The sequence below is a fragment of the Atractosteus spatula genome, chromosome 7, assembly GCF_055471065.1.
Source record: "Atractosteus spatula isolate fAtrSpa1 chromosome 7, fAtrSpa1.hap1, whole genome shotgun sequence".
NCBI classification, from domain to species: Eukaryota; Metazoa; Chordata; class Actinopteri; order Semionotiformes; family Lepisosteidae; genus Atractosteus; species Atractosteus spatula.
Genome location: NC_142712.1, coordinates 14,719,051 through 14,735,079, shown reverse-complemented (window position 1 = coordinate 14,735,079; position 16,029 = coordinate 14,719,051). Strand labels below are relative to the sequence as shown.

Here is a 16,029-nt window from a genome sequence, read left to right as displayed (position 1 = left end):
TAGCTCAATCTTTGCAACTCTTTGTAAGTCAATCACTATGCAATTGATTGATGCTGTATGTATTTCTGGACAAGTGTAGTACGACTACATTTTCTATTAAGGTCTGATATCCTAGTGTTATGTCCCTGTGTGTGTCTGTATGTTTTACTTAAATGAATATTTGAAAAGGATAATAAATTTTCTATTAAAGTCTAGTATTGTAGTGTTACGTCCCTGTGTGTGTCTGTATGTTTTGTTTTTTCTTCCACTTCCTGTATCAGGTACCCCCCCAGTTGGTCCATCATTACACCGTTGCTGCAGCTGTGACGTCATTATCATCTCTACACCCGGCCAATCAGAACCGAAGATCTACAGTTTAAATACCAGAAAAGGTTAGACTCCATTTGCTTTTCCATTCAACTTCGTTCAGCTTTCAGCTCAACTTCGGTCAGCTCTTGCCTTCGGTCAGCTTTCGGCTCATCTTCGGTTAGCTTTTCGGCTCGTGTTCACATTTGCTCGCTAGTGTTCGTGTTAGTTCGTTTTAGATTCCGCTTCATTCGTTTGTTTGTTTTGATTACCTGTGTTTTGTTATTATCTTACCCGCACTTGTTACTTTCCTTTTTACCCTGCTTGTGCTCATTTTGTTACCCTAATCCTTGCTCGTGTATTTTCTTCAGTATTATCCATTTTCCCATAATTGTGCAATTGGTTCACTCGTGTCTTGTTATTGATAACTGTGAACTTATTGTACACCAGGAGAAAAGTTATAGGTAAGGTCATCGGGTTACATTGTGCACATGTAGGTTTGTTTTCTGTCTAGACACACTAGGTTAGGGGCGTGTGCCACTCATGTATTTTGGTTCTGGTTAGTTCAGTGTAGGGAAGTTAGGGTGCATGAAGATGCCGAAGACCCTTTCATTTTTGTTTGTTTGGGTTAGTTAGGTTAGTCCTCACTGTATTAGCTAGATCTGTTTGGTTTTGTTTTTTTCTTTCCTCTGTCACCATTCAAGGTTTTATTCTCTGTGTTCTTTATGTCCTGTAATACGTACCAGTCACTTACTGTATTCACTTTTTTACTTTGTAATAGATAAAGTACAGAAATACTGGGTATATATTTTTTAATTCTCATGCCATTAGGCCTGTGGATTTTAGAATTTCTTTGAGATTTCTAAAGCACTTTTTTTCCTTTGGAGAAGTCATTAAACTTGTTAGCAGCTATGTACGGTAATCTCTAGGCCTGACACTAGGTCTGTTACAATGATTAAACTACAGAATATTTGCCAGCATTTCTCCTTATAGTTTTCTCCTTCAAAAAGCTGTATAGTAAAGCCATGTTTTTGATTTCATTCTCCAGATGACTTTTAATTCTGGGTTTGACATTCAACCTACTTTCACTAATTTTCTTGCAAATACTTTCAAAGCATCCCATTGGTAAATCAGCCTTATCTCTGTGGAATACTGTTAACATCACTGCAGGGGCAGTTCTAGGGTGCATCCCCATGTTAATTGAACTGCATAGTAACATGCTTATAAAAATCAGACAATTTGTAACATTGTCAGAAATTTGATTTCTGAGGAATCAGTTAAGGAGTTAAATTCAAAATGATTTCACACTTTTTATCCATAGACACAAACAGTACTGTATAGGAAAATAAAAAAACAAATTGGGTGAGTATTACATTTATACTTTTTTATGCATATATAGATATGTTTATATTTTCCTGTATTTTAACTGAATTAAAAATATATATTATTTTTACCAAGGTTTAAAAACAAAATCAAATAGATCACAAATAAATCATCATCAAACACTCATTTCACAGTGCAAGGAATAGCAGTCATACGTAATACAAATATTTTAACTTTTTGTCAATACTAGCCATGAAAGCTATACCTCTGTTAGTCTTTGATTTGCACGCAATGGACTACAAATTTTACCATTTTGCTATCCAAACTTCACTGGAATAATGCCTATAAAGAGCGTGAGAGATTGCACATGCTAATTATATCCGTAATGTGTTGTTAAATTAATTTCATATACTGCACATCAGGAAGTCAGTCCTTAACTTTATCTTGCTGCTCTACAACACAGATAACTTAAATTATGGTATACAGTCCTGGAACATAGTCTGTTGTGGTATACCAGTGCTTCAGCAATGATATCTGTTATATACTGTATGTATTTAGTGTATTGATTTTCTAGGTACAATGGCTTTTGTTTTATTAAATGACAGCTGAGGCCGTTTATCCTTTGGATGTGCTCTGTTATGGTACTGTATAACTTGCATTTCATTTGATTTAACTTGCCATTGGGTTACAATTTCATGAGAGGCATGCAGTGGTGACAATCCTAGACATTCTATAAGGTGTCCCTGAAGTGCAGCACATACTAGAAAAAGTGAAAGCACACTAAAAAGGAGTGCACACTAGAAAAAGGGAATGTACACTATTAAAAGGAGTGCACACTATAGAAAAGGAGCACATACTATAAAGAGGTATACACACAAGAAAAACAGAAAACACACTAGAAAAAGACCAGTAATTCCAGAATTATATTATCATTCTGCCCTCTACTTTTAGGTTGCAATTATGCCCGTCATCCTCAATAATTTACTTTAGGAGAGTGACAGCTGGCGAAATGTGTCAAATATTTTTCATGTTACTTTGAGTGTTTTTATTTAGCTAACTTTTAAAATTTTCTCCTTTTCATTTCCTATGCAAATCTGACACTATTGTGTTGAATGTAAGGACTGTTTGAATGTCTAAGTGTTTATAAATTTGGGATTGAAATTCCAAACATTCTTCTGTTAGCAACTGTAGCTAGTTAGTATAAACGATCTTCACTGCTAGCTACTGGTTGACAGGACCAACCTTGCTTCATGTAGGCATATTTAATAAAAATTTCAGTGATGAACTGATTAAATTCACTCAGTTGGGCTGATTCAAAAGCCTGTTTAACTCAGCTATACGTTTTAAATGGATGATGTTTATAGCTAGCTAGACCAGTCATTGAAATATAATTTCACAGCTCTGGTATCATGTTATATTGCATTGGTGTTATCACACACATGAAAGTGATCTGAATGCATACTGTAGCTCTATATACTGTATATAGCCATCCTTTGCATAACCAAGTAAAAGTACTATTCATAATAATAGGTCTCATGTATTTTCCAGGTTGTGGAGGATGTTTGGAAAGTTTGTTTTGTTTCTGCAGTTCCTGTGTAGTTGTTCCAGAAGTTATTAAACACCATCCACTTAGACAAAGATGAGGGAAGAATGATCATGGAATTGAGTAATTGCTGTTCTTTTTCTAGTGTGCACTCCCTTTTCTAGAATGCATTTGCTTTTTAAAGTGTCAATTCACTTTTACTAGTGTGAACTGCACTTTGGGGCCACCATAATTCTTGGCCTACATGAATAAATAAAAAACAATACTTAAATGAATATTTGAAAAGGATAATGAGATTTGTATTTTCAGGTCGGAAAAAAGTCTCATCAAGAAAGACGTTTGTCATGAGCTCCCTGAATTCAACTGTTTCAACAAATTCCACATTTGTTCGACCTCAGTTCTTTTACATCAATGGCTTTTCTAACATTCCACATGTTAAGTTCTACTTCATTTTCTTGTGTTTTGTTTATACAGTAACTGTAATAGCAAACTCTTTCATCATGTTCATTATATTTATGGACCAAAACCTTCACACCCCTAAATATTTGGCAGTGTTTAATTTAGCTGTAGTTGATATGGGTGGCAGCACAGCTCTTATTCCTAAAATGATTGAGACCTTCTTATTTAATTCTCAGTTCATAACATATGAAGCCTGCTTGGCCAGTATGTTTTTTGTACATTTTTTTAATTTCATGCAGTCACTAACTCTTGTTGCACTTGCCTATGATAGATTTGTTGCTATATGCTTTCCATTAAATTATCACAGTATTATCACTAATGGAAAGATGGTTTTGATTCTGGTAATAATATGGATTATGACAGCTGGCCTTGTGCTAACAGCTGTAGGTTTAGTTACAAGACTGTCATTCTGTAAATCTATTGTCATAAACAGCTATTTTTGTGATCATGGGCCTGTGTATCAATTAGCTTGTAACAGCAATTCTCCAAATCATATTTATGCACAGTTTTGTATTTCAATTGTCCTCTTTATACCATTAATTCTGATAGCATTATCCTATATGTGTATTGTGTTTGCGTTGTTGAAAATTGCATCAGGAGAAGAGCGTTTAAGAGCAACGAAAACTTGCACCTCCCATCTAATCTTAGTGGCAGTGTTTTATCTTCCTATATGTGGAACCTACCTTGCTGTGATACTATCTACCATTCATCCAGATGCCAGAATATTAAATACATCCTTGTCTTCTACCATTCCACCAATGCTGAACCCCATCATTTACACATTAAAAACCGAGGAGATTTTGGAAGCATTTAAAAGGCTTTACAATAGAAACAAGATATCAGCAGCTTTTTGAGAAGCATTACAATTAAATTTTAATCTAATTCTTTTTTAGTACTGATATTAATATTTCATGTAATTTGTGATTTTAAATAAACATGGTACACCTCTTTGAATCATTAATAAAATGAATGTTTCTGTGTTTGTTTCTAAGCATGTGTACCATATATAGACATAGTCACATGAAATTGTATTACAATAGGTCAAAATATACAAATAAATGTATTAATGTTATCATACATTAAAGTTATTAATGTTAAATATTGAACAGTAGTTTATTATTATAAATAGATGTGATGTATAAATGATCTAGAATGAAAATGTAAATCTAGAATAATTTATCTAGAATGAAGCATGCCAATCTGAAAACACAGCTATTTTAAATGATTATATTTCTTGTGCTTTGTTTTGACTTATAACAGATTTACTTCTTTTTGCCATTTTGTGTCTGTACATACCTTAAATCTGTGGGGAACCTTTTTTCCTAAAATTGAATCAAAGAATTGTCTTTCTGAACAAAAGCAGATTAAAACAAAATAAAGAAGACTACAGTGCTGGGCAGTTTTTCTCATTGTTTGTCTACTAATTTAAAAAGACTTTCTGGACAGCTTTTGGAAATATACTGCATGTCAGAAATATGTCATAAATTAGCACAAGAAGCTGTATCCCTGCAACACATACTGTAGTGCACTTCAGTGCAAACCATCTCTGTTTTTTTCATAAAATACTCTGCATTCTTGTGACATACGTGATCCAAAGAGCTGAAAGAGTTTTGTCTTTAGCCTCCAAAAAACTAGTTGGAAATCTTTTCCATCCTCATGCTTTTAAATTTCCAAATATATTTGTTGAGTACATTAGTACAGATGCAGCCATTCAAAATGCAAGGTACAACCCCGTACCGCGCAACATTATCTTCAGTTCACTGCATTGTACCACAGTATGTGATTGGCTGGCCAAAATGACCGACAGGGGCACTTGTGGTGCATTGGTTGTTAGTGAAACAATTTAATCATTTAATCTCTTTACTGTGCATATTTTAATCATTTTAATATTGATTATTAATATGGAATTTTACAACTAAAGGGGAATTTTAGTAGCTGAGCATAAAAAGAAGACGAGCATAATGTGTCTGAAGGTTATTCATTTAGGAACATAAACATATTATGTAAACTGTATATGGCTGGTATTGGTAGTTTAAATAAAAAAATACACACTAGTATTCCACTTTCTTCCTAAACATTTTAAGCATCAGAGTCTTTCATTCGGTTACATACTGTGGTTATTTTGGAAATTTTTGTACGTGTTCCTTCAGACTATAATAAGTTGATGTACTTCACAGAAAGTTATAATGTTTTAACCTTTGCTATGGATATTTGCACTCGCAGTAAAAAAACACATACTTTCCAGAATTTGATTTTAGAGTGCCCTACATTACAAACTCCAAGTGTTTCATTTTGTCTATTGCTACAATATCGACAGAAAGGTAGTTAAAAGGAACATGTCAAAATGTTTCTAAAGTAACCACAAGTGAGTTGAGGGTTTTGATAATAATAGAGAAATCATAACAATGACCCAATGTTGTTTCATGCTAATCATGCCGAAACTGAAAGAAGGACACTTGATTTGAAATGAAAATACTTTATTTTTTCATTGACAAAAAGTAACACCACACTCTCTTGTTTAAACGTATTGTTTTGTTGCTGCACAGACTGTTAAACCAGAGGAAAAGAACGCCTTTTTCTTCAAAGCATTTAGTTGATCCGATCACGTATTCATTTCCAATCATACAAAGTAAGTTTTGAGAATCTCCGATTCACCATGCATATAATAGTTTCCCGGAGATTGCAAGGCAAGGCCCTTTAGCCTCTGGACCCATCGAAATTTACGGATGTGGTCAAATTCAAAAGTCATAAAATTACGAAACAGAAGTGCGGCACAGCGGTCAGCTCTGGCTTTCCCATCTATGCCAATACACTACACATACAATCCCCCCTCCTCCTCTTGACTGATGGCCAAAAGTTGGAAATCTGGGAGAACTGTACGTTGCATTGGCATCTGTGAATTCTGCTGTGTAGATGGTGCTTCCTGTGGGGAGATAACGGGGACAGCACCAGCCAATTCCTGGGCGGAGGTGAGCAGAGAGGCTGGGATGGAGTGTCCTGGAGTGTCCTGAGGTGGTGTTTGCTCTGCTGGAGGCGGAGGGCTGTGTGGAGATACGTATTCTGCCAGGCACAGCAACCTGCACGGTGGGGAGAGGCACTTATCATGAGATGAAGGTCTGTTCGGGAACAGCTGAACTAGCATTTGACTGCCAGAACATACTGTCTCCAGGTTCTGCATCTTTAGGAGTGTCTCCAACCTCCCAATCCTCCCCAGCAATGAGTCGTACTGCTCCTGCTGCTGCTGAAAAGTCTTCACACAGATGCTGTTTTTAGAGGTTGGCACCCTGGGCTGTGGGCGAGAGCAGAGACCCACAGCCTGTGGCAAAATAACAGAATACATGTAAGAAATAACATCAAAATAAACTTTTCTTTCATCCATCTTACTGCTTTCTGTTTTAATGTCCTGGTAGTCTTCGAAGATCAGTTCGCATGTACAGTGTTTTAATGAAGAACAGGCTGCAAAGAAATATTTATAATAGAATGTATAATTCAATACAGCAATAATTCCTTTTATTATGCACTATAATCGGGTATTTCAGATGAAGCCCGCTGTATTTGCTTACCCTTCGCACTTTGAAAGCCTCTTCTTATCGATGTCAGACTCACGTTCACACCGTGGTCAGTCCACAGCCATCTTTGAATTTGAGCATCATTTTCCTCCGTCAGTTTGTCAATGGCTCGCACTATAGGACTTAAAAAAAAAGAGATCAACAGTTAGTTTGTTATAAAAATAATGTGTGTTGTTGTATTCACATGTAATAAAATATTTTTACATACCCACGTGAGTCCGAAAGCGCTACATTATTAATAATATCTTCCGTGCCGAATGTTCGGTCTATGGAATGACTGAACCCCTGTGTGTTATCGTGTCTTACCAGTCACTTATTCAACTTAAAATCATTACTTTTGCACCCACCCTTGTTATCACACTTCCTAGCCCCTCACCAGAACCCACCTGCTTCCAAACATTTTCCTAAATGTTACACCCCTTTACTCCTAGACACTTGGGGTCGTAACAGTCTGGAATAAGAAAATACTTACTCTACTACGTTTACAAACATCTCCTTATAATTAACAAATCATGTTTCTCTCTCTGAAGAGCCCTTATGAGTGGAACTGATGAGTCCCACAGTAATACTGTTGAACAGTGCATTCCCATGGTGATTGCACTCTGCAGGATCTTATTTATAAAATGCCTTAGGTTTTTGTCATTTTTACTAGTGTTCTCTTTTACTATATCAGGTACTATATTCAAATATTTTACAATTTCTTTATTTAGTAAGATAATACAATGGCACAACACATTATATAGCACTCTGCAGCTATTTTTTAGTTGTATATGTATATAATAATTCTATGTATCTGAATTGATTTTATTGTTGTTTCTTACTTTAAATACTGACTTTATTCTAATTCCTTGTGCTCTATTTCTCTATTTCTATATAAGCAATATTATAGTGTTGCACATGAAAAAGAAAATAGTCAGAAAACAAGATGGAAACATTTTAAGGAATTCAAATTCTGCCACAACTGCTGCTTTTGTCTTTCAACATGTCTGTTACATTTCATCTCCCTCTTCCTTTTCATATGAACAAGAAGTTTTTTGGTGAGTGTAACGTGCTTGCTTTCCTTACATGATTAAATGCATGACATCAATATATTTGTTTACTGAACAAGAAATATAAAATACATAGTAATTTCCTACAACGATTTACAAAGTCTTATTATATTCAATAATTATAAAAAATGTTAATATGTGTTTTATTTTTTATGTTGAAAGATTATAATTACAGAATCAATTTGGACTTCTAATGCATTATCTCACTGCACTGTACTACATTGGAAACTAATATCCATTCTTGCGAAACCATTGTTATTACAGTCCCAACACTGAAACTCACAATAACGTTATATTGTTTTCATTATTACTTTCTGAGAATGGGTAATGCACAAGATGGTGCTTGGCTTTATTTTTGCCAGGTATATGATAATTCACTTAAGATCATTTAAGTTTATTTCAAAGGAAAGTAATTTGTTTTATACTGTATTCTCTTTATGTAACTGCCACATATAATCGATTGATAACATCTCAAATACTAGTATGCTAAGTAATGTATGTTGTTTAAAATAATTTAATATACTGCTCAGAAGGAAATTAAACCTACAGTTACACCCTTAACATAAGATTAATCCACACCTACAATTCCAAATGCCCATTTAATAACCTAAATACTGTAATGCAACCAATTCTCAATTTTTTGTTATTAAGATCTCCAATTGTCAAGTCTTTCCTAACACCACAAAATAAAATAAAACCAAAATTATGTCTTCATAATTACAAAATTATGTTTGTAATACTGAGTTTTAAATCCTTTTACTTACAGGACAGAAAAAGACAATTGTAAAGAAACTAACATGATCTCCTTCAATTCAACAGTTCCTCAAAATGTTTAATTTGATTGACCTCCTTTCCTTTATATCAATGATTTTCTAACATTCCTCATGTGAACCATTATTACATTCATGTTTATTATTTACATGGAGCAAAAATAACACCAAGATTTAATATTTTTTGGTTGCATTCTGTACTACTGGAGTTGAAATTCTTGCATGTTGTAAATTATAGTACAGAAAGAAAAACTTGTAAAATGCAATGCAATAACGACTTTTTAATTACAGGACAGAGACAACAACTGGGAAAAACCAGCCTCATGAGTTCCTTGAATTCAACACTTCCTCCAAATGTTTCATTAGTTCGACCTCAGTTCTTTTATATCAATGGACTTTCTAATATTCCTTATGTGAAATACTATTACATTTTCTTGTGTTTTGTTTTCACTGTAACGCTATTAGGAAACTTTTTCATTATGTTTATTATTTACATAGAGCAAAGTCTTCACACCCCAAAGTATGTGGCTGTTTTTCATTTAGCTGCAGTTGATATGTGTGGAAGCACAGCTCTTATTCCTAAAATGATTGAGGCTTTTCTGTTTGATTTTAATTTAATCACATATGAAGCCTGCTTGGCCAATATGTTTTTTGTACATTTATTTCAGTTTCTGCAGTCATTTACCCTTGTATTATTGGCATATGATAGATTTGTTGCTATTTGGTTTCCTCTGAAATATCATATTATCATTACTACTGCTGGAATGGGTAAAATATTAGTTGGAATATGGATTCTAGCAGCTGGGGTAGTAATTGTAGGTGTAGGTTTCATTACCAGATTATCATTCTGCAAATCTATTGTTATAAACAGTTATTTTTGTGATCATGGACCTGTGTATCGTATGTCCTGCAATGATAATTTTCCCAATTATGTAATTACCCAGATCAGTATTACAGTATTGCTTGCTGCACCTTTGACTCTAATTCTCTCTACCTATGCATGTATAATTTTTGCAGTGCTAAAAATCGGTTCATTGGAGGAACGCATAAAAGCAATGAAAACCTGCACCTCCCATTTAATCTTGGTGGTAATGTTTTACCTTCCGATATCTGCCATTTACATTGCAGCAAACATTACTACTGTTTACCCAAATATCAGGATAATAAGTACATCCTTATCTTCCACCATTCCACCAATGATGAACCCCATCATTTACACAATCAAGACAGAGGAGGTAATGAAAGTAGTGAAAAGGCTTCACAAAAGAAACAAGACAATTAAACCTAAAGTAAGTAGAATCAATTAACAGAATTTGTAGAGTTTGAATATAAGACATTAGTGAAGTATCTTCAGGAATGTATAAGTAGGATTAATATACTGTATACATTTTGAAGGAATTGAATATGAAACCATGTAATTGTACATGAAATGCAATGAGAAATGAAGGAAACTCATATTATTTTTAAGTTTTGAAATGACATGTAGCTAGTTTCTTTGAACGTAGCTGCATGTAGACATTTTTTAACAGTTTTGTGCATTTATTTATTTTGTTCTTTGTTCATAGTCATGCAGCACCCTCACTGTTTCTCTGTTCTGTTTCTGGCTTCTTTGTTGCACTTTATTTATTCAGCTGTATCTGCCTGAACTTTTCTCCTTGTACTGTTCCAGCTTTACACCTATTCTACAAACTTACACATTATTTATTTTATTATCCTTCTCACTGTCTTCTCTCCTACTAGTCTCAATCTGTCATCACCCATTGAGACCCTCCTTTTGTGCTAATTCTTTTCTTATTCTGCTATTCATTTTTCAATGCTCTGTGTGACTCTACCAGACTATAGTTGATTTTGTCTTCAGTTTCATCTCTGTTCTATTTCATAGAAACATTTTTTCAACTTCAAAAGTGTGTCATATTGTACTGTGGACACTATTCCTATTCATTTTAAGCACAACTTTTTTATACATTTTTCAAAATAAATTTAATACATTATAAATATTATTTTACGATTTTAAAGTATGTTCTTCTGCGGTTGATTATTTGTTTATTTTGCCTTTAAGTTCCAGGAATCTCTTGGTGCTAACATGAATTATACTGTGATTTGTACACTTTGGCACTCCATTAAATATAGATGCCAATATATAGATATAGGGGTTTTGTGCATTTACTTGGACAATTATTAATTGTAGCAGTAAATCACAAAATGATTCTTCGATGGCTTTTAGAAAATCGACCTTGCGGAAGAACTCAGCAACGCACACACACGGATACTAATACACGAGAATACATTTATTAATACATAAAATGTGCATATAAACATAACAGATCTTATAGTGAAGGTTAGCAGAATACAAAAGGTATATACAGATGCAGCCATTCAAAATGCACTGTAAATCCCCGTACTGCGCGAAATTATCTGCAGATTAGCATGTTAAACTGCAGTACGTGATTGGCTGGCCAAAATGACCGACAGGCGGCACTCATGGTGCAGTGGTTGTTAGTGAAACAATTGCTTCATTTAATCTCTTTACTGTGCATGTTTAAATCCATTTAATATTGAATATTAATATGGAATTTTACAACTAAAGGGAAATTTTGGTAGCTGAGCACAAAAAAACAGGAGCATAATGTCTCTGAACGTCATAAATGATATTATTTTAGGAATATAAACATATTATGTAAGCAAACAAGTAATAGGTTTATTCCATGCTGAAAAGAGAAGAAAGAAAACACAACGTTTCGGCTGTGGAGCTTTCTTCAGGTGTGAATAATCATGCAATCCAACTGAAAGAAGGACAATTAAATCAACATGAAAAGACTGTATATAAACCAGTTAAAAACACTTTTTACGCACGTAGAGTCTTTGAGTCTTAGTGTAAGCTGTAAGTTATTTTTACGTCGTAATTAACCTACCAGGGTGGTTTGGAGGTCTGTTCCATTAAAGGCAAACTCAACTACCTGTACCTCTTCAAGGCTTACAGTCTCTTGGTTTTTACCATCCAATTCAACAGTGTGGCCCCTGAAGGCATCTACAACCTCAAGTTTGGTCTCATATCATTCTGGTTCTAGATGGTACAGTTTTAAGTCACCAAGATGCACTATGGCCTCCTCGGGAACTTGCAGGAAAACGGTTTGATTTCAGCAGCTGCATTTTGGTAGCTGTATCATGCCTGTCATAAGTCAGTGACAGTTAAAATGTGGTGTGCTGACCAGCCATTTATTTCCCACCTGCTCTCCATGGATTTCATTAACCTCCCCTCTGCTCTCCATTGGTTTCAATAACCTCCCTCTTCTCCCTCGTTTCACTACACCCTTCAGTGGTGGATCATTTAGACACAGCCAATGAACTGCTTTTGTAGACCTACCCATTTCAAGATACGGTACCGAATACCAACTTTGATCGTCTTCTGGATGCCCTACGAGCTGTGGGGTGGTTAATGTCACATGCTCCTCTACTGAGAAGCGTGGGATCAAGTGGGTTGGGATTTGTCCCATGGCTAGACTGGCTACAGTGGCACTAAGCTCCCTAAACAGGTCTTGCATCTACATTCTGACCTTTTGCACACAAGTGTAAAATTTGAGATTTCCTTCGCTAGCGGTCTCAGCAAGTGGAGGTTTATTTTCTTAGCTTATCCACTGATGGAGAGATGGCAGAGATCATGGTCGGGGGGCCTATGCATTAATTGACTCGCCCTAGCGTCTCATTTGGGGCTCGGCGTTCTATCCCACAATGACCCAGTTACAGATCCTGGCCGGGAGAACTCTCAGGCGGAGCCCTTAGCTTGAGCGAGTACTCCGTACTACTTCGTGGTAAGGAACGCCTGTGCTGTAATTGCTGTGCTCCCCACAGGGCAGCATGCAGTTCCTGTCCAAGCAAGTCTTTATCCTCACCAACACACAACAAGTCCTCATGTATTTTATGGTTACGTTCGTATAAACTCTCCAATTACCTTTCTTTTCCATGCAGGCTAGGCCTTCTCATCGACAGCTTTCTCAACGGACAAGTCCTCTATTGTCGCTGAAACCTCTTGTTGGTTTTCACATTGATTATGTCTAACAGCTCAACTCGCTCAGACCTATATCTCTCAAGTTTACCGTGAAGCTTTTGGAACTTCGATAACTTGGACAAAGTCAATTCAAGCTGTTTAGCGAGGTTTAAAGTGAAATTAGATACAGTCTGCATTGCATTCACAGAACCTCCCGCAATAAGCTGGTTCGTCAAAATTCAATTTCTCAACACTGTCTCAGTAGTCAGGATTGTCGTTGCTAGAGAGAGTGCTTATGAGCAACTCTAATTCAGACGTTTTAACAGCCATCATTTTTACTCAGGAAAAACTTTTCAGAAAATTACATTTAAGTACGAAACCACAGTTCTACCACAGAGCACCACAATATCAAATACGCAACCAACACAATAGATTTCAAGAGGTCAAAAAATTCAAGCACTGCACTATGGCTTACAGAGCAAAGAGGATTTTTTTTCTCGGCCTTCCGCACACTCTGTATTATTGTGCAAAGAAGCTGCAGCGTTTTTTTATTCCTGAATTATCCTACTTGATCAACTCTCATTTCAGTCCCCACACAGGGCCAACACAAATAAAGGTAAGGGTATTGTAAATGTAAATGTAGGACAACATTCAACTGCTGAACACTACTTTGTCTGCATTTTTTCTCATGTTCAGTGTTTTGTACTTGCTACGGTCAGAGGTCTCTCTCCAGTGCCCTCTGGAAGTGTTACTCTACTAGAGTGTAATTATTCATCTTCGTCTCCCTGCTGACTTTGTATCGTTCACAGAAACCTTGATCTCCTGCTTTTATTTCTGCTTTACAGGTGTTGTATGAACTGTAACATGGACCCTATTTCTTTTCTCCAAAAGCTAACATATTGTAACGCCCTCGCCTGGTGGTGAGGAGGAAGCGCCCCTAGGCGCTCGTAGTACCGCTGGGCATGCTGGGAGTGGTAGCCGGGGAGAGTCTGAGGGTCAGCATGATGACCAGCGGCTGACCCTACCTGTGTAAATAATGTCCTAGTAGTTCTAGTGCCCTGTGTAGTCTTATAAAAGTATAGCGTGTTGTTAAGTAATTATCACTCTAAAGATGTGTACGTGTTCCGTCAGTCTCCTCATGTGCATGTATATCCTGTGGTTGTTAATGAATAAAGCTAGCGCTTGGTTTGGTAATCGCGTCTCCACTGGTCCTTTGTTCTGAAAAGAACCTGAAAACGCTACATTGGTGTCAGAAGCAGGCAGCATGGACAAATCGTGGCAGACACTACCCGATTCTATTAAGCGTCGGCTGACGCTGAAAGAAACAGAACCCATCGGCAGCGCACATAGGGAGCCTGAGCAACTCCTGGGTGCAACAGGTGGCCACAGCCCTTACCAGGGCTATTCAATAGTGGTCCCGCCGGTAGAATTGGGGCGACTGGCCACTACTCCTGGTCAGCGGGCGCCCCAGAGAGAGGATACTCTCCCTGCCGGAGCCGATCAGCGATTCCCACACCCATCGGCGCGGGTGCGACCAGGTCGCTACGATGGGGAAGCGCCTTGGGAAACCTACGAGGCGCAGTTCCAGCTCGCGGCCCGGACGAATGGTTGGAGCCGGGCAGAGATGGCCGGCCACCTGGCGGCGGCGTTGGAAGGAGCAGCCTGCCAGGTGCTCCTGGATGTCCCGAAGGAGGACAGAGGCGAATACACGGCGCTGGCAGCAGCTCTCCAGCTGCGCTTCGGTGTGGAGGAGGCACCGGACTTGTTGCGGGAGAGGCTGGCCCTGCGGCGGCGCCGACCAGGAGAGCGACTGGGCCCGGTTGCCGCTGATGTCACGTTCCTCGCCCGCCGAGGATACCCAACTTTCCCCCGGGAGCTGCCACGTGCAGCTGGCCGCGCCAACATCGCTGGAGCAGGCCTTGGCCCTTGCTACACGGGCTGAGGCCGTGTTCGGGGTGGCTGGAAGCGCCAGCAGACGCAGTGCGCCCTGCCGGCTGACCGAGGCGGCGACGGAGGAATCCAGCGAGGGGGAAGAGGAGCCAGCCCGTGCAGCGACCCCCGCGGAACAGCTCCGCGCGCTGATTTGCAACCGCTGCGGGAAGAGGGGACACCGAGCCCGGTTCTGCCAGGCACCCGAACCTCGCACTCCTCGATCGGCGTCGGGAAACGGGAACGGGGCGACTCAGCGCGGGGAAGGCCGCCCCTTGAACACCTCAACCCCTGCTCCGGAGAGCGCTGTTAAGACCGGCGCCCCTCACGCGACCGTGGGGCGAGTTGGCTGTAGCTGGGGCCTGTACCTCCACTGCCAAATCGAGGACCGACCCTGCCTGGCCCTACTCAACACCGGTTCATCGGTAACCCTACTCCAGCCGGGCGTCCTCCCCGACACCGAGGGCACCAACCCCCAGGATGGGAGGCCTCCAGCCTGCGGCTAAGGACCGTGACGAGACAGCTCACTGCAGTCCGGGGGAAACAGGTGCTTGCCTTCCGTCTAGGTGCAGCGATGATGCGCCACCCCTGCTACCTCGCACCCATCCAGGAGGACTGCATTCTGGGGCTGGACCTACTGCAGCGAGTGGGGGCCAGTTTGGACTTGAGCCGGCAGGAGTTGGTGTGGCAGGGGGAGCGACTTCACCTGGTGGAGGGCAGGCCCGGCGAAGGCCGAGGGACGCGGGCTTGCCGGAGCCGGGAGAAAAAGAGGCAGTGGTGGCGGCGGCGGCGGCGGCAGCAATTCGCCGGGGCAGACCAGGCCTGCGAGCCGGGGAGTGAGAGTGCCGGATCCTGCCCCCGAGTCAGCCGGGATGCCAGACAAGGCGGCGGCGGCGGGGGCCGAGCGTTGCGTGGAAGCGAGGCGCGCCGTTGAGGACCTCTACCAGCGGAGCTGCGAGGGCCTCGATCAGGACCAGCGGCAGCGGCTCCAGGAGCTACTCGCCCAGAACAAGGATCTCTTTGCAGCGAGAGATGAGGACTGCACCCGCACTGCCCTGGTCCAACACGAGATCAACACTGGCGACGCTCGGCCCATCCGCATCCCACCGGGACGCAT

At 39.4% G+C, this 16,029-nt stretch overlaps 2 protein-coding genes across 2 annotated transcripts; both read left to right on the top strand.

Annotated features, from left to right (window-relative positions):
• The first annotated feature begins 3,495 nt into the window (after positions 1-3,495).
• On the top strand, positions 3,496-4,464 carry LOC148830593 (olfactory receptor 51F2-like). The gene has a single exon (XM_088919942.1). It carries the CDS (start codon positions 3,496-3,498, stop codon positions 4,462-4,464), a length of 969 nt encoding a protein of 322 aa, XP_088776068.1.
• A 4,857-nt stretch (positions 4,465-9,321) lies between these two features.
• Positions 9,322-10,305, top strand: LOC148830592 (olfactory receptor 51F2-like). Its single transcript, XM_088919941.1, has one exon. It carries the CDS (start codon positions 9,322-9,324, stop codon positions 10,303-10,305), a length of 984 nt encoding a protein of 327 aa, XP_088776067.1.
• The last annotated feature ends 5,724 nt before the right edge of the window (positions 10,306-16,029 follow it).